Source organism: Lynx canadensis, chromosome E1 (assembly GCF_007474595.2).
Source record: "Lynx canadensis isolate LIC74 chromosome E1, mLynCan4.pri.v2, whole genome shotgun sequence".
Classification (NCBI taxonomy): Eukaryota; Metazoa; Chordata; class Mammalia; order Carnivora; family Felidae; genus Lynx; species Lynx canadensis.
The window spans coordinates 17,582,453-17,605,715 of NC_044316.2; the positions used below are offsets into that span (position 1 = coordinate 17,582,453).

Here is a 23,263-nt window from a genome sequence, read left to right on the forward strand (position 1 = left end):
AACCAGAAATCAACAGAGAAACATATATGTTGAAAAAATTTATATTTAGATTTAGCCAGCTGGACTCAGTTTAGATGATCCCAATCTGAAAAACAAAAGGGGAGCTTTGTTACTGGGAGATAAAATGTGAAGATTAAGCTGGAAGGTCATGATTAAAAAGCAAAAATAAGGCAAGGAAAGTGCCTATTAAGGATAGGGGTGCAGTCATTTAAGACTAAATCAGCAAGTCAGGTTTTGGTCAGTAATGGACACATCACTTGCACTTCGGGGGTGAGTTAACAGCAAAGGAAGCTTACTTTGTTGGCAACATCCAAAGCATCATAGTCAGGAGCCAGTCGAACATATGCTTTCTTTTCTCCATCGGGCCTAGGATGAAGGAAGCTTTAGTTCCCGCTGTTCTCACAGCCCCCAAACCCTCCCTTCTTCCCCTAGTCTTTATGGCACATCAGTGGTTCCTTTGTCCATGTCTTTTCCAGCATTTGCACAGGAGGCTAGGGATGCCACCAAGCCACAAATGAAGTCAACTCCCTTTTACATGGAACACCATATAACATTTTAAAACTTAACTCCAAGTAATCTGACATAAATTTTATCTTACTCTAGGGCCTGTCTAGAGGTATAGGGATCAAGAAAATGAACACTAACTCCATACATCAAGTCCTAGAGGCAGGAGAACTAATGTGTCCTCTAAAGTCTGTATAGATACAAAGGACTAACTACAGCAGAAATCACTCATTTCTCAAGGCTTGCAAGCTGTGAAACCTACTGACTCCATGCAGATTTCTTGGCTCACCTGATCAGAGTGTTGACCTTGGCCACATCAATGTCATAGAGTTTCTTCACGGCCTGTTTGATCTGGTGCTTGTTGGCCTTGACATCCACAATGAACACAAGAGTGTTGTTGTCTTCTATTTTCTTCATGGCCGACTCTGTAGTCAGGGGGAACTTGATGATGGCATAGTGGTCAAGCCTGGGGAAGAGGCAAAATGGTGTCATCTGGCCTGGGTCCAATAAAAGGATTAGGTCTCTTTTAGATCTCAAAGCCAGAAGAGCCCAGGTGCATCAGACAATAAAGTAGCAATCATTTTTGTCAGACTTTGGTCGCTAAACAGTGTCATCATCTGCACCCTGTAACTTAGGGACCTGGAACCTCAGCCTGGGGGACAGAACCCTGTACTCTTCTGCTTGAACGACTTTCACCCTTTAAGTGATTAAAGAATCAGCTCTGAGTTCCAACCCCCCCCCCCCATTATTTATTTGACCTCAACATTTTGGAGGGCAAACTTCTGGAAGAAAACTTGACACCTCTGAGGTTAAACAACTTACCCCTAGAGCACAAAGCTGGACTATGGGATCTTAAAACCCAGGCTAGAGTTCCAAAGAATGTTGGTGCTTCATCAGGAGATTAGCCAGACATTTCTGCTCCCTCTGGTTGGTGAAAACTGGTTTGAGGGCCATCAACTGAGAGCAACCCTTATTTACAGCCTAAGTTAAAACTACAGTGGCTTGAACACACCTACAACACAGCTTTCCCCCTGAAATTCAGAGAAACAAGTCTCCATTCACCTGGACACCTGCTTCCTGTTTTAAAGCTAGACATCAGGTCTCAACCTCTCCTCACACTAACTCCTAGGTCCAAATGGGGCAGAACCCACTCCTGCCTTTTTCTTAGGAAAGCAGTGGGAGGTGGCAATTATTACTGGTGTTTTAATCTGTGGCCCTTAAGGTCAGTTATTACCAGTAGTGTGGCAAATACTCAAAAACTCCAACCCTCCCCTCCCCCCAACTATTCCTTGAGTTTAACGAGTTGAGAGTAAATGAGAAGCTTCTATACACCGCTGCAGGCCTTCTCTGATTAATACAGATTATTAAATATCCTTATCAACCTAGAATCATCCCACACTGTCACCATCAAGGACTGTCCCCTACAGTAATAGGGAACTCCAAAACAAAAGCATGTATCAAAGTCCTACTATATACTCCAAGAAAGCAGACTTTAAAACCCTGACCATATGCGAAGCAATAATTAACCTAATAACCAGAAGTCACTGAGTTGTCTTAAACAAAGCCTTCCAATGTTGTCAAAATGCCTCCTCTTGTCCTTAAATAGGGCATTAACAATCTCTTCACACTATTAAGAGACGCACACTAGGTACCAACAGATATTTGACAAGGCGTGCTGTAGGTCTGGTAAATTTCCAAATTACGAATGGAGGATACCCAGTATCTTTTCATGGGAAAGGGGCAGTACTGACTTGTTTCTCCTGGGGGCGCTCTTTCGAGGATATTTGGGCTGTCTTCGGAGACGCAGTGTCTTGGGCCGTCGGAATGTGGGTGACGTACGGATCTTCTTTTTTTTATGACTGTGGACGCCTTTCAGCACTGCTTTCTTGGCCTTCAAGGCCTTTGCTTTGGCTTCGGCTTTGGGAGGGGCAGGGGCTAAAATAAAGAATATGAAGGCACGGGATTCAGAAACCATTCACTTCCGTCCTCAAGACCCCTAGCGGGCGCTCCAAGGCACACGTGCATCAGCGGTTCCTTTGAAGACATCACAAGTCTCAGGAGGTTACAATTTTTCCATCATATGCACGGTACTGGGGCGAACTTGGAATAACTCCAGCGATACGACGAAAAAAAAAAAAAAACACCTAGCAATGATCGAATGCTTGATACTTGACAACATATACTCTAATAGTTTTAACTGTTCATGGCCCCGTCTAACACGTGGAAAAAAGGAAAATTAGGTGCGGACAACTCAGGTCTGGAGACATGAAACTCCGGCCTATGGATGCGTGTAGTTCCCCAAAGCCAACAGTCTGGCAGCCCCGACAGGTGGTGGCGGCCGGACTTGCCTCCCCAAACCCTGTCACGGAGCTCAGCCCATGCGGCTGGGCCCACGCGCGCCGTAGAGTGGCAGAATGCTAGAAGCAGCTCCGGAGCAGACACCCCAAGAACTAGCTCAGCCTCCATCCTCCCAGTTTGTTCACTCTGCGGGAATCCCAGGCCAACTAGCTGCGGTACCCCCAGCCCCAGCACAGACCTTCCTTCTTCGCCTTCGGCGCCATCTTCGTGAAAAGGATTTCCGAGGCTTGTTTCCAGGGGCTTATAGAGCCAAGTCTCACGGAAGAATCGCGATACTTTTCATTTAAAGCTCATTGGATAATCTATGGAGCGGAGACCGCCGGGAATGGTAGTTAAGCTTAGTTTCCTCCCCAGAGTGATGAAGCATGCTCCACCTCTTCCCTCGAAAGACACTATAGCTTCTTGGGAGTTGTAGTGTTTTGGAGACACGTGTTTATTTGCTGCTGCGGGTGGCTGGTGGATGGTGCAGCCAGCTGCCGCTTGCGTTTGGTCCTGAGCGCTTTCCATCTTGAGGAAAGAGGATCGTAGTTGCAGGAGACAGTAACACTGAAAACTGAAGTGAATATAATTAGGTTGATTTGGAGAGTAAAGAGAAGTTCTAGAACGTTAGAGCAGAATTTGGTTCAAGTCCTTCAAACAACATCTGTAGAAATTTGGGTCCAGAGAGGGGATGTAGTTTATCAATAACAGTGATTTGGTGTTAGAAAAAGTCAAGGGGAGCCTAGGTGGCTGCCGGTTAAGCGTGGGACTCTTGATTTTGGCTCAGGTCATGATCTCACGGTTGGGGAGTTGGAGCCCCACATTGACAGTTTGGAGCCCGCTTGGGATTTTCTCTCTGCCACGCCCCCATGTTTGCGCGCTCGCGGGCTCTCTCTCTGTCTCAAAATAAATAAGTAAACATTTTTTAAAAATTAAAAAAAAAGAAAGAAAGAAAAGTTTGAGTCAGGCAGAGGGGAAGAGGAAAGTATCCGAGGAGGTAGAAGGTGGCCACATCTGCCCCTCTTTACCTGTGACAGTCAGATTTTGTGTGTTTTCCCAATAATACTCTTGAAACTCTACCAATATTCCAAACACCCAGTGTACAGATTTCTCCAGGATTTGCTAATTCTTGTGAATAATTTCATTTACAGTCCCCTCCCTTTAAGTAGTCCTCCCATCCTTGCTTCAGTCATGTTTGCATCCTCAAAATCAGTTCCTGACACAGAGCAAGTTTTAGTAAAGCTCAGGTTTGCTTCTGTGAGGGTCTGTGTCTATCCCACCTCCACCCTGACCTTTCTTTCTTCCTCCTCTCCTCTTTGGAGCCAGGGCTCCCCCTTTGACAGTGAGAATTATTGTGTGCCACACCCCTCTTTTATCCTGCAGAACGGAAAAGTTGTCCTTGAGGGTTGGTTCCAATGGGACTAGAGAGAACGCCTATACCAGAGCTAAGGCCCCATGTCCCAAAGCGGTGACCTACCCAAAGGGCAGAGTTTCAGGTCTACCTACCCCTTCTTTATCTTCCATCCAGGCGTGGTCTTCAGCCTCCCCACCCGTCAATCTACACCGCTTTGAAGGAAAAGACACCAGACTTCAGACGTCTCTTTTCTCGGTGAGCATCCCATTCCGACCCTGGCATCCCCTGTGTGCTTCCCCCCACCCCATCCTATCCCAGGGCAGAAGGGCGAGCGAGGGCAGACTCTATGAGTCACGTCCTGGGCCTGGAGTTGAGGAGGGAAGCGCCGCCTCTCCTCGGGCCCCTTCTCTCCTCCTTTCCCCTCCCCGCGGGTTCCTGGCCTAGCCAGATACTGCGCAGCAATCACGGTTCTCCATCACCAGTTTGCCTGGGTAAGGGTCCCCTTGAAGCCGCAGCCCGGCGCAGAGTCGCAAGGGAGAGCAACCTGGGAGACCTCGATCTGGACAGGTTCCAGCCTGCGTGGAGGCGGTCCCGGTGCCCGTGGGGTATCTGGAAGGGTAGCCAGAGCTGGGGCAGCGCAGTGGGGAGGAGAGGAGGGGAGGTTGGGACAGCCCGCGAGGCCGGGAGCTGCCGGGAGAGGGGCGGGGGGCGGCCCTTCTCCAGGAATTTCCGGGGATCATGTTACAGCGCTCGCGGAGGGAGAGCTGAGTGGGACGCCAGGTCCTGCTGCGGTCTGGGACCCAGGCCCCCTCCTCCAGCAGCCCGCGGGCCTTGCAGCGCCATCCCTGAGCACACTGACCCCGTGCGGCGGGGCCGCTCCGCGCCCCCAGGCAGCTCTGTTATGGTAGGGCCGCCTGAACCCCGAGTTGTCGTCGGGTCACCGCGGCCCCGAGTCATTGTAGGCACTATCCGACCCCGAGTTATTGTGGGGTCTGCGCGGGCCCGGCCCCCTCCGGACGGGACTTCCCGCCCCCATTTGGCGGCGGAGGAGTCTCCCCGCCCCCGAGTCATCTTCGGGACCCCCCGGGCCCGGGTGATTGTGGGTTCGCCCCGGCCTCGGATGATTGTTTCATCCCCGTGGCCCGCTGTGGTCGTAGCGTCTCCGAGGCCGCGAGCTCCTGGAGGCTCCCCGTGGCCCAGAGTTATAGTCGGGACACCTCGGTCGCGGGTGATTGTCGGGTCTCCACGGGCCCGGGTCGCTGGGGCGGATCAGGCTCCAGTGCCTTCTCGGGGCTCCCCGCAAGGCCGTAGGCGAGATGAACATTCTGGCGCCGGTGCGGAGGGACCGCGTCCTGGCGGAGCTGCCCCAGGTAGGCTCCAGGGCCACGTCGGGCTTCTGGCTGCGGTGGGGTGTGGGCGGGAGGAGGCGGCACCAGATCAGTTAGAGGCTTGGGCCCAGCCCTGCCACCCGGCTAGGTCGGCTGCTTCTGGGTGGTCCCCTACCCCCGCCCAGCGCAGCTTGGCTGCGGGACAGGGGCCAGGAGTGGGTGAGTCCCATTTTCTTCGATCCCTCTCAGTGCCTGAGGAAGGAGGCCGCTTTGCACGTGCACAGAGACTTCAACCCCCGCGTCACCTGCGCCTGCCAGGAGCACCGGACAGGCACCGTGGGGTGAGTTAGACACCCTTAACAAAGAAAGGAAGGCTCAGGAAACCCTGTAGTCAAAGCTAGGGTGCACAAGCACCCCTGGGGCTCCATTTCAGCTTCTCCCAGCTATATATGGTTATTCCCCCTTTTTATATCCACGTGTTCTCCCTTTTCTTCCCAGCAAGCTTGTGATGAGTCCTATGAAATGGGGTGGGGTAGAAAGGTGGTAGTTCACTTCCTGAAACAGAAGGTGTGCAAGGGGGAGGTGCGGGGCTGGTGTGGTCAGGAGCTCAGCTTCCCACATACCATACATTTGAGCCCTAGGGCAGGGGGATGTGCCTGGAGGGATGTGTCCCATTATGGATAAAAGAAGGTAATACTAATAACACTTGCCAACCATTAACTGAGCATTTACTATGTGCCCGGGCAGTGTGTTGGTTACTATTATTGTATTTTATTAAATGGAAAACACCATCACTTTTAAGCTGTATCCTGATTTCAGAGATGTTATCAAATGTATGTGTGGAGGCTGAAGGGGAGGTATGTCTCAGAATATAGGACATTGATCTTATTTCAATTGTCACAACAACCCAATAGAATATATACTAAATCTTTACCTAACACATGTTGAAACTGAGGCTCAGAGAGGCCAAGTAACTTGTCCAAAGTCACACAGCTAGTAAGTGTAAGAACTGGGATTCCAATTCATGTTTCTTTGATGCTGAAGCAGAAAACACTCCTCCCCAGCAAGTGTGTCCAGGCAAGCTGCCTGGGAGGCCCCGTGCCTATGGTAACCCCAGCCTGGGTGCTGCTAACGTTATAGATCTAGTACGGAACATTGAGACTCTCTAGGTTGCAAGAGTTAGTGCTCATTCCTCCTGCCCACCTTTGTGTCCTGCAGATTTAAGATCTCCAAAGTCATTGTGGTGGGGGACCTGTCCGTAGGGAAGACTTGTCTCATTAATAGGTAAGAAGGCACCTCTAGTTGGGCTGGTTTGGGCCGGGCAGGGTTCAGCCAGACCTAGCCAGGTGGACTGGGCTCAGGGCCAGAGCATCTGGTACTCCTGCAGGTTCTGCAAAGATACTTTTGATAAGAATTACAAGGCCACCATTGGAGTGGACTTTGAGATGGAACGATTTGAGGTGTTGGGCGTCCCCTTCAGTCTGCAGCTGTGAGTGCTTTCTCCATACCTTCCAGCCATTCCTTCCCCCAGCACCTATACCCCACCTCACAGGCCCCTCCCACATACCCGTGTTTTACCCCCTGCTTCCTCCCAGCTGGGATACTGCTGGACAGGAGAGGTTCAAATGCATTGCATCAACCTATTACCGAGGGGCTCAAGGTAAGGGCGGGGGTGAGATGGGGCAGGTGGGTGTTCCTGGCCTCCAATCTAGGACTTGGGGGGATTTGGGAAATGAGCCAGTAATGTCAGCTGTTTTTGTCACTTTTCCAGCCATCATCATCGTCTTCAACCTGAATGATGTGGCCTCCCTGGAACATACCAAGTATGTAGGGATGCTGCACTGTAATGGGAGCTTTGGGAAGAGAGGGTTCAGAAAAGAGGGGTGGTCAGGTATATCGGTAGTGAAGAAGAATGCATCGGGGACCAGAGAGAGGGTAATGGGCATATGAGTGACAGCAGGAGGAGCCTGTCCAGCTCACTCATCCTTGATTGTCTACCCTCTATGGCAGGCAGTGGCTAGCTGATGCACTCAAGGAGAACGACCCTTCCAGTGTGCTTCTCTTCCTCGTGGGTTCCAAGAAGGACTTGAGTGTAAGTGTGCCAGTCAGGGGGTACTTCCGTTTTGGTGAGGGGCTCCTCCCCAACCCTTGCCGTCTGACTCTGCCCTTCTGTCAGACTCCTGCTCAGTATATGCTAATGGAGAAAGACGCACTCAAGGTGGCCCAAGAGATGAAGGCTGAGTACTGGGCGGTCTCATCTCTCACTGGTGAGTCAGCGGCTTCAGGTCTTTTGAAATGGCACTCCCGCCTACCTGGCCTCTCATTCCTCTACCTTCAGCTGTGCCCAGTGATCCCAGGCTTGGAACTGCCCCTAAGCACCCGTTTGCTCCACGTGTCAGGTGAAAATGTCCGGGAATTCTTCTTCCGTGTGGCGGCACTGACCTTTGAGGCCAACGTGCTGGCTGAGCTGGAGAAATCGGGGGCCCGGCGCATTGGGGATGTTGTCCGTGAGTGCCTACCTGGATGAGGGTGGCAGGGAGCACGGGGAACCTCTCATCCCTGCCTCACATATTTCCCACCCTTCTTCAGGCATCAACAGTGATGACAGCAACCTTTACCTAACTGCCAACAAGAAGAAGCCCACGTGCTGCCCGTGAGCGGTAAGGGGACGGTCGAGAGACTGGCCAGCCCTGGGGCACTGTGCCACCTTGATTGCCCTAGAGCTCGACCCTGGACATTTGCACTGATTGTTTTTCCAGACCAAAGAGCTGCCCCTTCGTGGCAGTACCCCTGGAGGGGTAGCAGGGACCATGCTAGTCACTTCCTGCCCCAGACACCATGCCAAAGACTAGATGTCCTCCCTCCCCAGGGGCTCTCCGGGCTGCCCAGCAGTGGGGAGGTAGTCCCTGCTGCTTTTGCTTAGCCTGCTGGACCCCTTGAGTATGAGGATGCTTAATGATCCAAGCCTTACACTGTGCCTTATGCATTAAAATCTCTGTTATTAGCAGTTTGGGGACTGGAGTCCTTTGTTGAGGATGAGGGATGTGGAATGGGCAGAACTGTATGACTGTCTTGGGACCGGAGCTTCCTGTGGGATTCTGGCCATACCTGACCCCTGGGCAGGCCTCAGAAAGGCTGGGAGCTCAGGAACCAGATTTGGAGGGCTATCCTGGACTCTCAGTGTTTGGTTTTGAGAGCTCTTTCCTTTGGTTCCTTATCCCCACCTGTGTCCTCCTACTTGGTGCTTGTTCCCAGATTTCTTCCATTGGATACTTTCTTCTTTTTTTTCCATCCTCTTCCTACCTTCCCTTCCTACTTCTCTGGGGGCGCCTGGGTGGCTCAGTTGGTTAAATGTCCTACTTGTGCTCAGGTCATGATCTCATGGTTCGAGCCCCACATTGCACTCTCAACTGTCAGCGTGGAGCCTGCTTAGGATCCTCTGTTCCCCCCCCCTCAAAAATAAACATTAAGAAAATACAATAAAATAAAAAATATTTCCCTGAGGGGAACACAGTAAGGAGTGACTGAGTTTTGCATGCTCTTTGGGTTGACCAGAAGGCCCAGAGTGGGTATGGGCTTGGCTTTTACTCAGAAGATGTGTTATCTAACAACTAACTATATTAGTGATATAAACATAAATGTATGAGTAGTATCATTTAAAATTATTATTATTATTATTATTATTTATTGTTTATTTTTGAGAGAGAGACAGAGCAATAGAGTGGGAGAGGGGCAGAGAGGAGACACAGATGTGAAGTAGCCTCCAGGCTCTGAGTTGTCAGCACAGAGCCCAATGCTGGACTCAAACACACAAGCAGTGAGATCATGACCTGAGCCAAAGTTAGAGGCTTAACTGACTAAGCCTCTCATTTTACATTTTAAAACAGGATTAAAGGGGCGCCTGGGTGGCTCAGTCAGTTGAACGTCCGACTTCAGCTCAGGTCATGATCTCATATTCTGTGAGTTCGAGCCCCGCGTCAGGCTCTGTGCTGACAGCTCAGAGCCTGGAGCCCGCTTCAGATTCTATGTCTCCCCTTCTCCCTGCCCCTCCCTTGCTCATGCTCTGTCTCTCTCTGTCTCAAAAATAAATAAAAACATTTAAAAAAATGAAAAAAAAAAAGGATTAAATAACTAAGTTCAAAACAAAACAAAACAGTCTGGCTGTTTCAGTCGGTGGAGCATGCAACTCTTGACCTCAGGGTGTGAGTTCAAGCCCCATGTTGGGCCTAGAGCTTACTTAGAAAAAAGAAAAAGAAAAGAAAAACAGCTCATTTTTTCCCTTTCAAAAAGAAAAAGGCATGCTCTGAGTCAGGAGGTTCCCCCATTTAAGTCCTCACTGTTCCCCTCAAAGAAGTATTTTTTTCCATCTCTCTTCCCTAACAGGACTGTGGTCATCACCTCTTGTCTTGTGGTGTTGCCCAGAGCCTGTATGTAACTCAATGGTGTGTGTGTGTGTGTGTGTGTGTGTGTGTGTGTGTGTGAAGCCTGCACTGCGGAACTGCTGTGGAATGTTTGTGCTTCATAGGGTGTGGGAGCAAGGATATGGTTCAATGTTCTGGGTGATGTCTGTGAGGGGCATGTGCATGTGTACATATGGCATTAGTCCACGTGTGATGAGTAGACTTTTTATGTATGCATAGAGTAGGTTACTATGAATGCAGCCGGCCCTGCTCCCCTCACAGGCAAGCCTATGGAGACACCTGAGTTTGCGGAATAAATAAAACACTACTAACACACATAAGAAGAGCTCTAAAAAAAGGAGGGGGGGGGCGCCTGGGTGACTCAGTCGGTTAGGCGTCCCACTCTACATGATCTCACAGTTTGTGAGTTCGAGGCCCGCATGGGGCTCTGTGCTGACAGCTCGGAGCCTGGAGCCTGCTTCGGATTCTGTGTCTCATTCTCTCTGCCTCTCCCCAACGTGTGCTCTGTCTCTCAAAAATAAATAACATGTAAAAAAAATTAAGAGCTCAAAAGCCTTAACTATTTTAATAATTGTTTTGGGGGAATTGTAACCAAGATCCTGGCTCTATGTGGACATCTTTATTGGCTGGTATTGTCTCTGGGACAGGGCGCCTGTGGGGGCCAGGAGCTGGGAAGGGGCTCTGGGGTGGGGGTGGGGTGCCACAAGGGGCTGGGAGCCGACATCAAGTCCTCACCTAGAGTGGTGGGCCTTGGACTCCTGTGGAGGGGCCTGAGGGCAGAGAGAGAGAGAGCGCGAACGCGCGTTGAGTCGGAGACTATGCTCCAGAGCGGGAGGGACCTCGGTAGGCTGGGGGGAGGCGGGAGGGGCTCAAGGGCCGGGGCTGAGTTCCGAAGGGTTGGGAGGGGCTGGATTGCGACCGAAGCTTGAGGTTGAGAGAATGGCTGGGGCGGGGCTAAGAACGGGGATAGGGGCGGGGCTAAAATCTGGGGACAGGACTAAGAGCTGGGAGTAGGTCTGGAAAGAAACTAGGGATGGGACTGAGGGCTGGGCCTCAGCGGCCAAGCTAGGGTTTAGGCCTGAGAGAAAGGGGAGGTACTAAAATTAAAGGTGGGACAAAAAGGGGCCTGGAAGAGCTGGGAGGCCCCGGATGAAGAGCGCCGTTGAAGTTTAGATTGGGCTAACACAACGCAGAACCGGGGGAAGGTGGAGGGAGGGGTTGGGCAAGCATGAGGCGGAGTTAAGGGCTGGACTGGGGTGAAGCGGAGATTGGGGTTTACGGTTGCCTCGACCAAGCTGAGGTTCAGGATTGGACTTCTGCAAGGAAGAGTCTTGTAGCGACGAAGAACTGGGCTGAGCGATGTGGGTCAGGACGACACTGACGATGAAAAGGTGGACTAAGGAAAAGGCTAAGGACAATACCAGAGCCTGGGATGAGAACAGCACTGGTAAGGAAGGGGCGGGGCAGGAGTTTGGGGGTGGGTTTCGAGCTGGGGGCGTGGCACACAAGGAGAGTGTAGAACTGGAAAGAGCCTGGAGAAGGAGGCGGGACCAGAGGCCGGGCTGGGCGGAGTTAGGGCCTGGGGGCGGGCTCACGCCGAGCCGCGGACCAATGATTGAGGACTGGGGTGCTGAGGCTCTGGGGAACGCCTGCGGGTTCGGCTGTGCCTGTCTGGCTGGAGCCCGAGCTGCTAACACGGGTTCTGTAGGCTGGAAGGCCTTGCCTTGTCGCAGCCGGGCCCCGGCTGCTGCCTAAGAAATTCGGGGCCTGTCTGGAGCCCTGGTCCAGCACCCACCCAGTCGCCAGGCTGGGGCAGGAGGTTTCATTGACTCTAAGGGGAGGAAGGAGTCTGGGGGTTCCACGCGTGACATCACAATCGCCTTCAGATGTGGGCGGAGCCGGAGCGGCATTTCCCAGAAGACTGTCCTGCCTTGCTCCCTCCTTCTCCCTTCTTCCTTTCCTTTCTCCCTTTCCCCCACCCTTCCTCCCCCATTCAGCTGCTTTGGTGCCCAACCTGGAACTCCGCCCCACCTGTGCCACAAGGTCAGGGGGAGTTCCTCAGCCCGCAGGACTGAGAAGATTCTGTACAAATGAGCATCACCTGTGAGTTTTGAGTTAGACCCCTGTTCTCCGGATGAATTACCTACCGAGAAAAAGACCACAAGCCTCCCTCTTCCTTTCAAGCTATCACTCTCCTCATTTCATTATGAAGCTCGCTCTGTGTCCCGCCACCATTATTTCTCCTGCAGGAGCGATGGACTGCTGCTTCAGTAGGAGCTCCCCTTCTGTCTGTGAAACTAGAGAGCAGATTGCCTTCCTCAGATCTGAGGAGAGTTACTAAATCTCACCCCTTGGCAAAAGGAGTTATGATTGTCAGGGCTTCTTGGGGTTTTGGGAAGAGTTAGTCAGTGGATCCTGTCTACAAGCCTCCTTCATGGTGACTCCGGAGACAGCAAAAACAGTGGAGTCAGATAAAGCAGAATTTGAATCCTGACACTGGCTCAGGTTCCTCTGACTCCTTCCGTCTGACCTTAGGGTGGAGGCTGGATATGGGAGGTTGTGAAGTCAGGAATGAGTAAAAACAGAGGATGAAGAATTGGCTGTGTTGGAGCTGGAAAACAGGTGCAGTAGGAAGTGACAGCTAGCAGGATGGGGTTTGGATAGGAACCCCAAGTAGACAGGGCTACAAGAGCACAGGTCATACAGAGCTCTTTCCTCTGCCATCTATTAACTTGTCTTTTTTTTTTAATGTTTTTTTTTTTAATTTTTATTTTTGAGACAGAGAGAGACAGAGCATGAACGGGGGGGGGGGGGGCGGGGGGGGGCAGAGAGAGAGGGAGACACAGAATCTGAAGCAGGCTCCAGGCTCTGAGCTGTCAGCACAGAGCCCGACATGGGGCTCAAACTCACGGACCATGAGATCATGACCTGAGCTGAAATTGGACACTTAACTGACAGAACCACCCAGGAACCCCTATTAACTTGTCTTTGAACAGGCTTTTTCCTGAGTCTCTGAGTCCCCATCCACAGACTGGATTGTGGTGGTGATTTAGAATCAAAAGCAGGGGCACCTGGGTGGCTCAGTCCGTTGAGCGTCCGACTTCAGCTCAGGTCATGATCTCAGTCTGTGAGTTCAAGCCCCTCGTCGGGCTCTGTGCTGACAGCTCAGAGCCTGGAGCCTGCTTCTGATTCTGTGTCTCCCTCTCTCTCTGCCCCTCCTCTGCTCATGCTCTGTCTCTCTCTGTCTCAAAAATAAATAAAAACATTAGAATCAAAAGCATATTCTAAAAGCCCAGCACAGTGCGTAACATTGGGAGGATGCTCATCCTGGGTTAATTCTCTTTTCCTAGAAAAGTCCCTGGCTTTGAACCCTGGGCAGAACCTCCAATGCTGTAGCTTCTTTGTGTGTGGTTCCAATAGTGGGTTTATTCTATTTTACTCATAGTCTTCAAAAAAAAAAAAAAAAAAAACCAACCCAGTATTTACTGAGCACTTTTCAGAGGCAGATAAAATATGGGTTCTCAAGTTGCTGTGAAATAACTTCATGAAGTACCATGGCAGGGTAAAGGGTATACGACATGTGTGACCAATTCTACTTGGATAGCTAGCTTTGTTCTTTCCAAGGTGAACAGGTGTTTCTGGGGAGTGGGAGGCAGGAGAGAAAGAATGGAGAAGGGAGGGGTGGGAGGAAGGATGGATGGGTGAGAGAAACTTGTGACTGAGGAAGGAACCAGGGGCTGGGTCCTGGGGGGCCAGTTATGTCATGATAAGGAGTTTGCACCGCATCCTGAAGGCAGTGGAATGCTGTTAAACAGAAGGAATATAGTGGGCCAGTGCCCACTATATTGCAGGAGGCCCCTGCAGCTGTCTTAGAGATAATGAAGGTTTCAACCAACATAGAGGTAGGTATGGCGAGACTCGCATCATCAAGGTGGTGTGGAGGTGAGGTAAAGAATGATCCTTAGATTCCTAGCTGGGATGCCTATTCCTCTCTGAAATGGAAGAGACAAGAGATGGTTCATGGAAGGTAGGGAGAAGATGATAGGTTCGTGTGGGACATGCCAGCCTAAGAGGTTTGGGGAACGCCCAAGAGGATATTGACCGTGTGCTCAGGAAAAGCAGGCTGGATTGGAGACCCTGATTTGTGTCATTTTATTGGTGGATGTTTATTGGCGTCCCTCTCCTCACCCCTCCCCCAGCCCCTTGAGAGCAGGGACTGTTGGGTGCCTGTTTTAATTTCTGTATCTCCAGGGGGCTGGTGGAGCTTCTCAGGAGATGTTTGAAGAGTGAATGGCTGGTGGGAGGAAAGGGGTGCTGCTGCTGTTGCCACTCTGTACTCTCTCAGATGTAAACAGGTTACCCAGCTGGGAGAGACGACACCTGCTGGCTGGCGTGGCGTCTAGCACTGATGCGTCTACCTTCTCCGAAGGTGGGTTCAGGGAATCTCTGGCCCCAGGCTTCCCCACCACCCCTCACTTGGGAACGCTGACACCCCATGGCAGGCAAGAGGGAGGGAAGTGTTTGGTCCAAAAGGGGTCCCTCAGCTGCCCCGTCCCCACCCCCCATCCCTCACTTCTGCCAGGCAGGGAGGGCCCCTTCCTGGAGGCCGCCATCACTCCCCTTTTTTTAAGTTTATTTATTTATTTTAAGACAAAGGGGGAGAGAGAGAGAGAGAGAGAGAGAGAGAGAGAGAGAGAATCCCAAATAGGCTCTGCACTGTCAGAGCCTGACACAGGCCTCGAACCCATGAACCTTGGGATCATGACCTGATCCTAAACCAAGAGTCAGACACAACCGACTGAGCCACCCAGGCGCTCCACCCCTGTCTTTGGCAAAGCACTTTTATCATACACAAATTTCTCTGACATATGTGAACAGAGTCCTCCCAACAATCTTGCAAAATTAGTGATTTCCTCCATCCCCATTTTGTGGATAAGGAAATGAAAGCTCGGAGAGGTTACTTGCCCTAGGGCATCCAGCTAGTAAGTGACGGAGCCAAGACTAGTACTCAGGCCTGTCTGACTACAAGTTCAGGGCACTTGCCACTATGCTGCCTCTTGCCCCCAGTCAGCCAGCAGTGCTGAAGAAGGTGGTGGTGGTCTAAGGTCCGGCCTTACATGCCTTATTCCTCCCAGAATGGAGAAGGGGCAAGGGAGAAGGACAAAGGGGTGCCATCAAGCGTGTACAGGGGACCTGGGACCTTCATAGCCTGGTGAGGGAAGGGAAAGGTGGAGGAACGTGGGGCAGAGCTCACACCAAGCTGCTGCTCCCTTATCTCCCAAGTACTTTTTAAAATTTTTATTTTTATTTTTTTAATTTTTAAATGTTTTATTTTTGAGAGAGAGAGAGAGAGAGAGAGAGAGAGAGAGCTGAGCAGGGGAGGAGCAGAGAGAGACAAGGAGACAGAGGATCCAAAGCAGGCTCTGTGCTGAGACCAGACAGCCCGATGTGGGGCTCGAGCCCATGAACTGTGAGATCATGACCTGAACTGAAGTTGAATGCTTAACCGACTGAGTCACCCAGGTGCCCCTCAAATACTTTTTAAAAAAAGTTTATTTTGGGGGGCACCTGGGTGGCTCAGTCGGTTAGCTCTCTGGCTTTGGCTCAGGTCATGATCTCACTGTTCCCCAGTTCAAGCCCCACATCAGGCTCTGTGGTGACAGCTCAGAGCCTGGAGCCTGCTTCTGATTCTGTGTCTCCCTCTCTCTGCCCCTCCCCCGCTCATGCTCCTTTCTCTCTCAAAAATAATAAAACATTTAAAAATAATGTTTATTTTTGAGAGAGAGATGTGTGTGCAGGAGGGGGAGGGGCAGAGAGAGGGAGAAAGAGAGACTCCCAAGCAGGCTCCACCTGCACTGTCAGCACAGAGCCCAACTCGGGGCTTGATCTCATCAACTGTGAAATCATGACCTGAGCCGAGATCAAGAGCTGGACACTTAACTGACTGAGCCACCGAGGTGCCCCTCAAGTATTTTTTTTTTTTTATTTTTGAGAGAGCGAGCACACAGGGGAGGGGCAGAGAGAGAAGGGGACAGAGGATTTGAAGCTCTATGCTGACCACCAAAGAGCCTGATGGGGGGTCTAACTCACAAAGTGTGAGCTGAAGTCAGACCTTAGCTGAATGAGCCACCCAGACACCCCACCCCTCAAGTACTTTTAAGGCCACTTGAACTAACACACCCCCAGGCTGGGTTAACTCCTGGCTGGTGGTCAGGGTGAGGTTTTGTCCTGTTCCACCCCTCGTAGAGGCTAGATAAAGGCTCGGTCCTCCTGGCCTGTATGGAGGGAGGAAGCCAGCCAGAGGACCCCATACCAGCTTGTCCTGGAACTCATCAGTGCCTGCTCACTTCTTCATCCAGGGGTGGGTGGAGCTGGGGTTCAAGGGGGACCTGCAGGAAGGTGCCCTGTCCTCTGTCCTGGTACATGGAGCCACTTGCAGGCTCACCTTTTAGATGGTGGCCTGAGGGAGAGCCATTGGTAGACTGGAGCTTTAGGCGGGGTCAGAGGGGAGGTGGTGGGGGTAGAGGCCGGGAGATTCCAGTGTGTCCAGGGCTTATGTTCACCTGGGTGAAAGATGTGGAGCTTTTCTCCAGGGCCTTCCCCAAATCTCAAATCCTCACCCCAGAGGCTTCTCCCCTGTGCCCTGGGACCTGTGCTGCCTACAAGAGGTGAAAGGGGTCAGGCTGGGGGCCGGTGTTTTAAGTCTGTGGCTCTGAGGACTGGGAGCGGGGAGAGATGGGATGGGGAATGGGACCTTGATGAGCGTGGAGCAGAGAAAGAATGGAGGGTGAGCATGTGGACAGAGAAGCGAGAAAAGTGAGGAGAGGTGTCAGGGGGAGGAGAGGCTTGGAGAAGAGGAGGGAAAGAAAGCACCAAAGTCAGGAGAGGCTGAGGAGTGGGACCTAATCTGCCTTTCACAGCAGGTCTCGGGGCTGGAGTGACTTCGGGGCTGAGGGGTAGGGGGTGGGTTTCCTGGCCTGTGCAGGGCAGGCTGGGGACTCTGAAGGGGTGTTCCTGTCTGCCATGTGGCTCCACAGTCTGCTGGCCCGAGGACCTTCCAAGACCCAGGCAGCCCGTGGAGGGCCCAGGTAGGATAGGCTCCCAGAGGAGGCAGAGAGTGGGAGAGGTGGGTGGCACAGGGCAGCAAGGGGGACTCAGTAAGACATCTTCCTGGGGGTCTGTGGGGGGTGGGGCGCGGGGCGCGAGGGCAGACAGGCAGATGGGCGCAGGGGACCTGAGGGGGAAGAAAGGTACATAGTTCCCACTGGAGGGTTACCCGCCTGAAGCAGAAAGCTGCCAGAGGTGGTGGGGTGGCAGCAGGTGCATTTGGTGAAGCCTTTAGATTGAGCTATGGGAGGGGAGACCCAGGGGCATGCTGCTGCCACTGCCCCGGTGTGACCCAGACTCCTGCCCCCTCAGGTGAATTCAAGGACCCGGACAGGTGCTGCTGGAAACACAAACAGTGCACCGGGCACATCATCCACCCCTTCACCCCTGACTGTGGCCACCGTAGCCTGCACCTGCACTCTGTCAGCCACTGCGACTGTGATTCTAGGTAAGGGCCCTCCTTTTTGGGGGGCCCAGAGCCCAGGACAGACTCCTGGGCAGAGCCAGACCCAAACTTCCCCTGTGTTTCCCCGCTTCAGCTCTAACCTGGCACTGCCAGCCCAGCCCCGGCTTTGTAAACCTTGCTCTGCTCCAGAGCGATGGGAAGGTCTTTGGGCAGCCGGGGCTGAGCGGGGCAGAAGCCAGCTGTCCCTCAGGCTCCTCCCTCCGGGCCCCCAGGGGGTCACGGAGGCCTGGGAGCCACGCTGAGTCCTCTGTGTGGCAGGGTGAAGGACTGCTCAGAGAAGGCAAACAGCAGCAGCTCCCGAGACGTAGGCCCAACCTGCTCCCGAGATGTTGGCTCAACATGTTTAAACATCATCCAGTCCCCTTGCTTTGAGCTCATCCCAGAGGAAGAGTGTGTGCAGCGGTTCTGGTATGGCTGGTGAGTGCCAACAGGCTGACAGGGGCGGCACTAAGGGGCACCAGCCCCCCCCCCCCCCCCCACTCTGTGACAATCTTCTCTTTCCCTGTCCCCCTCCCTCCTAGGTGCAAAAGCTATAGGCCTGTCTCTGTGGCAGTGATCCACCATCCCATCCACCATGACTGTGGGGCAGAGGATCTGAATGAAGAAGAGGAGGAGGAGGAGGGGGAGGAAGAGGAGGAGGAAGAGGGAAGCAAGCCTCCCATCCCGACCCAGGTGGGGCCCGCCACCACACCCGCTGACACAGGCATGGGTGCAGTCACAGGTACCCCGGACTCAGCAGCTCCCATCACTATCTGGCGCTCTGAGAGCCCCACAGGGAAGTCCCAGGGCAATAAAGTGATCAAGAAGGTAAAGAAGAAAAAAGAAAAAGAGAAAGACAAGGAGGAGGAGACAGATGAGAAGGCAAAGCTGAAGAAAAAAGCCAAGAAGGGCAAACTGATTAAGAAGAAAAGCCCAGTTAAATCGGAATCTCCACCTCCAGACTTGACCCGATCAATAAGCCCAAGAGAGTTGGCCAGGATGTCAGAGTCCAGCCCAGACAGCCGGGAAGACCTGGAGAGTGAGGACAGTTACAATGACCCCAGGCGGGAGGAACCCTCCAGCGAGGATATTGTGGAGTCTTCATTGCCCAGGAAGAGAGAGAACACGGCCCAGGCTAAGAAACCCAGGGCGAAGGCCTCACCAGTCAAGAAGGTCAAGAGGAAATCTCCCCCAGCATCAAACCCCAATCTCAGTTGAGGCCAGGGCATCCAGGGTGAAGAATAAATGAGATCAAGCCTGTAGCTGACCCCCTGCTGCTATTCTCTCTCCCTCCAACCTGTCACTTCTGTGGGGAGGGTGCGGGTTCTGGACACAGCTGGAGCCGAGGGGTCAGGGGGCTGCCGGAGTTTCTGAAGGGTAATCTATCTTTCAGGAGGCAGTCCATGGGAAGGCAGGAGGGATGGCAAGGGAGGGGCACAGCCTGCTTCTCTGTAACATCCTAGGCTCAGGGCAAGAGAGGAGCACACCTGGGTGGGGTGGGAAGGAGGCGTCCCATCTCCTGGGAGACTGGTCTGTGTGAAATCCACTCGGGGACAGGCAGTACTGTCTGCAGTGATAGCCCTAATAAACTGAACCTTTTAACCCACTCTGTGCCACTGTGCCTGGCCTTTCCCTCCTCTAAGTGGCCCTTAGGGGGATGCTGGTAACACCAAAGGGAACATGATCTTCCCAGCTCGTGCTCCTGCTAGGCCCTTCTAGACCTCTGTGCTGAAGGGAATAGAACTGAGTTCCTGGCAGAAGACCAGCCCTTCCCTCCCAACTCTTGCTAACAGCCAAAGAGATCTTGAATGACAGGATGAAGTCAAGAGACGGGAAGCTCACCAAGTGTGGGCAGCAGTGACCTTTTCTGATTTCTCTGCTGAGCCCCAAATAGAGGAAAGGGAGGGGGAGAACCTCACTTTCTTAGCACCAACTTGCAAAGCTAGGAGAGGAGGCCCTTCTGAAGGAACACAGGAGACCAGGAGTCTGGAACAAAAAGAGGCAGTGAGGCAGGGGGAAGGGGCCAGGGCCAGGGTGTTGGCCGGTCCCAAGCAGGGAAGGCGGGGCGGGGACTGGCTTCCCCCACAACATCCCAGCACTTCCCTTTCCAGGGCGTGCGGGTGCGGTAGCAGGCGAGCATGGGGCCCATCCTGGGGCAGACATACTGGACTTGTGCAGAGGTACTATCGGAGACTGAGGCTCAGCTGGCAAAAAGAGTGAGGTAAGAGGTACAGGGGCTCAAGCTGAGAAGGGCCAAATTTACTCATGGCCCTTCCTTGCTGTGCCAGAGAAGGCTAGTGGGCAAGCAGATGGGGCGGGTATGTGAGAGCGTAGGGACAGCGGCTAACGTGTACAGAGGACCGATGAGGTCCCAGGCCTCCCCTTGGCAGAGCGCTTTCACACATTCTCTGCCTCTGCAGCTGCCCCAGGGAGGCAGATGAGGCAGGTCTCGCTAGCTTCACCATACAGAGATGGCTGGCTCGAGGACAACAGGAGTTCCCTCGGTTCCCTCAGGGCACAGGGCACAGGGCTGGGAAGTGGAGCACGGATTTGACCCGGGGCGGTCAGATACAGAAGCTGCTTGCTGTTGAGTCACTGCCTCTCTGGTGGCCTGGAAGAACCAGGGGGAGCTGTCAGAGCTCCAAACCCAGCTTGGAAAGCCACCCTTCAAGAGCCGGAGCGTTGGAGAGAGAGGCTTTGCCAAATGCTCTGTAGAAACACTGTTTATTCAAATGACAGGCAGGAAGCGGAGGCAGCAGCAGGTGGGTGAAGGCGGCCAGGCGGGGGCTGAGCAGGTTAGCACTGCTCCCGTGTCCCCTGCAATTCTGCTTTGATAGCCACCCAAGCTGTTGGCATCTGGGTCAGAAACACCTTCCCTCCTCTCCCTCCTGCCCGAAACTGAATAAATAGCATTCCTCTCCCCACAAGAGCTGGGGGAGACTCATGTGCTGAGCTTGGTGCCCCGGGGTCACAGCCCAGAGTCAGGTGAGGGCAGAAGCTCAAAATGGCTTGTAGGGAGAATACAAAACTGTTCCACTCTCATTCTCGTCTTCCTCTTCTTCCTCCCCGCCACACTCCCCGCCCAGCCTGGTCCCAGAACAGGTGGTCGGTGAGGGCCTGGAGTGGGAGAATTGTCGCCTAGCTTACACTGAGCTCAAATTCCCAAGGCCATCCAGCTTGTCACCCATCCAGGCTGACCACCAGAGAGAACGTCAACTCACGCCACTTTATGGACACAAAAGGCGGGACAGGGAGTGAGGCAGTGGGCGGCCGGGCTCTCCCAGCCTCAGAGGTAACCAGAGTCCTAGGAGCAGGCCCCCTACCGGTCCATCTCGTCCAGGAGCGGGGTGGCATCGCCAGCAATGGACATGGGGGTGCTTTCGATCATGGGGCTGGGAGAGGGCCGAGGTGTTAGCCTCTGCTTCTGTTTCCGCCGCTCCGCTTCCTTCTCCTGTAGCCACTGCTCTGCCATCTTCCCCCAGTCGATGGCTGCATGGCTGTTGGACCTGGGAGGGAGAAGGGGCCTCTGAGATCAGGAATCTCTGGGGCCTCACCGGAACGAAGCCTTCCCACCAAACACTGCTGATTGTCCATCTTTACAGAAATGGACCTGTTTTTTGTCACATCACCTTCTTCTGTCTTTTCCCAGAAAGTGGTCGTTCTGGAGACATTGCTTGGGTCACGGCTTTCACAAGGTCCAAGCGACCTGCTTATGTTGAACTGCTTGGCCTCTTGACAACACCTGCCCCTAATAACCTGCTCTGTGCCACAAACCGCATACTTACTTTGGCTGCTGCTGCCGTTGCCGAGAGCTGGAGGAGGGCTGGGGCTGGGCCTGGGCAGACTGTGGGGTGGTGCTGGCCTGTAGCTGGTGGTACTGTGGTGTGGTGATGGGCTGGCTTGGGGTTGTGTAGGAGTAGCTGGGGGTCATTAGTGGTGTGGCCACTGGCTGCTGGGCTGGCGTTGGGAACACCTGGAGAAGGGTGAATAGTTAAATGGGGATGGGTTTGGGGCTTATTTGGCCTTGCTATGAACTTTTGGCAAGCTGAAAACCGGGGCTCATCACCGAGCTTTCCAGCTGACCATCGCTTGAGCAATGTGTGGTCCCAAGTGGGAGAGAGAGGCCAGCAGGATGGGACCTGGCACAACAGGGCCCGCCAGTGTGGACCACTTAAGGGTTCCAAAGATCCCAAAGGACCACGGAAAAATCAGACTTTCTCTTACTCCCTCTACCCTCAAGAGGGCCCAAAGAAAAGGAACACGTGTTGGAGACCATTCCTAAGGCTGTGGTGGCCCCATCTGTACATATGAAGCCCCTTGGGGTAGACACCTCCAGAGGGCAGTCTATGTCCACAGGTTGGCAAAGGATGAATGTTCCCTTTTGCTCTTCTCCACCCTCTGCAGGGAGCCTTGTCCCCAAGCCACGTACGTGGTAAGCGCTGCTGCCCCCTCCACTGCCGCCATAGCCATACTGGCTCGAGGCCCACTGGGCTGGCGTGGCGTTGGGGTTCTGTCCTTGGCCTGTCACCGCTGCGATGGCACTGAACATCTGCGAGGTCATGTTCTGAGGCAGGGCATTCACAGCCCGTGTCAGATCTGTAGGCACACAGAGGTGGGAGATGGGCACGTTAGAGGTCAAAGTCTTCTAGTGCCATCCCTCCAGCTCCCAGTCTCAGACATGAGCTCACCTGCAAGGTTGATATTGGCTGGGGTGGCATTGATAGAAGCAGGTGTCCGGGTCCTACTGCTGCTACTAGGGGTGATGCCTGTAGGAAACGACCAAAGTTAGTTATATCCCTCCAGAAACCTGTTTCTGTTTTCACAATGAAGGGAGCTGGAGGAGGTCCTGAGGTGGGTGGAAAGAAGGGAAGCTGCTTCAGCAAAGTGGATGGAGGACCTCCTTGATGCTAGGAGCCTGGAACAGGAGTGAGACAGCTTCAGTGACAGCCCGGGCCTCGTCCTTTCCACCAGTGGCTAGTGATCACCTTGATTCAGGACCTTCGTGTCCCTCTAAGCACATCCCAGAACTCAGAACAGAACTCACCTGGTACAGGATCCTGGTAGTGATCCTTAAACCATCGGAAAAGTCCATTCACAGTAGGGAAGATTTGGCCCCGGTACCGGAATCCTTCTGGAGTCACTGTTACGTATTCTATCCTGGGATTTTGGAAGGAAACCTGTGTCAGAGACCACTTGGGGCCAGCTGTGAGAGAGCGGCCAGAACAGATCTCCACCATGTGAAGTAGCCAAAGTGGGTGCTGGGGTGAAAGGAGAGATGAAAGAGCCCTGACCCTGTCAAAGGAGGCTGCACTGTGACGAGGTGAGCACAGTCAAGGCCAGGAGTCGGCAGCCCTGGTGTGACAGGTACAGGCCATCAGAAGAAGGCCTGCTGGGGGCTGGGCCACCATCCTGGGGTGCAGTGTGATGGCAGCACACTGCAGGTGGTGGCAGGAGTTGAGGCCACAGTGTCAGGGTTGTTGTCCTGCTGTCTCCCCCTGCGCTGGAATCTGGAAATACCAGTTAAGGTGGTTAGTCTGACCTTACTCGACACTGCAGGGCAGAGAGTAGATAAGACGATGGGCTCTGGGTTCAGACCAGTTCTACTTGCAGTTTTGGCTGTCACTCACTACCTATATGACTTTATGTGAAGTCATTAAACCTGAATCTCAGCTTCACTTGAAAAACAAAGGCAACAGCACTTAAACCTACAGAACTGTGTGTGAGGAATAAATGAGACAGCATGTATGAGGCACTTAGCACAACACCT

General features: G+C 53.1%; 4 protein-coding genes and 2 non-coding genes across 13 annotated transcripts in view; 2 read left to right on the top strand and 4 right to left on the bottom strand.

The window, feature by feature from the left end:
- Positions 1-25: 25 nt before the first annotated feature.
- RPL23A (ribosomal protein L23a) lies at positions 26-3,122 on the bottom strand. The gene is made up of 5 exons (XM_030296866.1): positions 3,041-3,122; positions 2,256-2,439; positions 794-970; positions 297-366; positions 26-85 (listed from the first exon to the last, which is right to left on the bottom strand). Exons 1-5 carry the CDS (start codon positions 3,063-3,065, stop codon positions 71-73), a joined length of 471 nt encoding a protein of 156 aa, XP_030152726.1. The 5' UTR covers positions 3,066-3,122; the 3' UTR covers positions 26-70.
- LOC115501893 lies at positions 1,057-1,128 on the bottom strand. Its single transcript, XR_003964945.1, has one exon. It is a non-coding gene; the product is annotated as a small nucleolar RNA Z17 (small nucleolar RNA).
- On the bottom strand, positions 2,524-2,590 carry LOC115501887. Its single transcript, XR_003964941.1, has one exon. It is a non-coding gene; the product is annotated as a small nucleolar RNA SNORD42 (small nucleolar RNA).
- A 1,232-nt stretch (positions 3,123-4,354) lies between the features above and the next one.
- RAB34 (RAB34, member RAS oncogene family) lies at positions 4,355-9,435 on the top strand. Of its 5 annotated transcripts, none has more exons than XM_030296862.2 (11): positions 4,496-4,676; positions 5,476-5,565; positions 5,773-5,864; positions 6,742-6,807; positions 6,911-7,012; positions 7,119-7,183; positions 7,295-7,346; positions 7,534-7,615; positions 7,700-7,790; positions 7,923-8,030; positions 8,113-8,530. In XM_030296862.2, exons 1-11 carry the CDS (start codon positions 4,542-4,544, stop codon positions 8,178-8,180), a joined length of 951 nt encoding a protein of 316 aa, XP_030152722.1. In that variant the 5' UTR covers positions 4,496-4,541; the 3' UTR covers positions 8,181-8,530. The 5 variants fall into 5 exon arrangements, with proteins under 5 accessions (XP_030152718.1, XP_030152722.1, XP_032446959.1 ...); XM_030296861.1 differs by lacking the exon at positions 4,496-4,676 and adding an exon at positions 9,411-9,435 and having other exon boundaries at positions 5,432-5,565; positions 8,113-8,183; XM_030296860.1 differs by lacking the exon at positions 4,496-4,676 and having other exon boundaries at positions 5,432-5,565; positions 8,113-8,183; positions 8,283-8,530.
- Positions 9,436-11,303: 1,868 nt separating this feature from the next.
- Positions 11,304-18,857, top strand: PROCA1 (protein interacting with cyclin A1). 2 transcript variants are annotated; one of them, XM_030296855.1, is made up of 6 exons: positions 11,304-11,391; positions 14,290-14,373; positions 16,982-17,032; positions 17,364-17,499; positions 17,776-17,934; positions 18,039-18,857. In XM_030296855.1, exons 1-6 carry the CDS (start codon positions 11,304-11,306, stop codon positions 18,712-18,714), a joined length of 1,194 nt encoding a protein of 397 aa, XP_030152715.1. In that variant the 3' UTR covers positions 18,715-18,857. The 2 variants fall into 2 exon arrangements, with proteins under 2 accessions (XP_030152715.1, XP_030152716.1); XM_030296856.1 differs by lacking the exon at positions 16,982-17,032.
- A 1,347-nt stretch (positions 18,858-20,204) lies between these two features.
- SUPT6H (SPT6 homolog, histone chaperone and transcription elongation factor) overlaps positions 20,205-23,263 on the bottom strand; it is a 32,471-nt gene continuing 29,412 nt past the window's right edge. For all 3 annotated transcript variants that reach the window (XM_030296851.2, XM_030296852.1, XM_030296853.1), the window contains exons 33-37: positions 22,541-22,653; positions 22,185-22,262; positions 21,926-22,092; positions 21,282-21,469; positions 20,205-21,002 (exon numbers count right to left, since the gene is read on the bottom strand). In XM_030296851.2, coding sequence (XP_030152711.1) covers positions 20,816-21,002; positions 21,282-21,469; positions 21,926-22,092; positions 22,185-22,262; positions 22,541-22,653 — 733 coding nt within the window. In that variant the 3' untranslated portion in view covers positions 20,205-20,815. The remainder of the gene's footprint in view (positions 21,003-21,281; positions 21,470-21,925; positions 22,093-22,184; positions 22,263-22,540; positions 22,654-23,263) is intronic.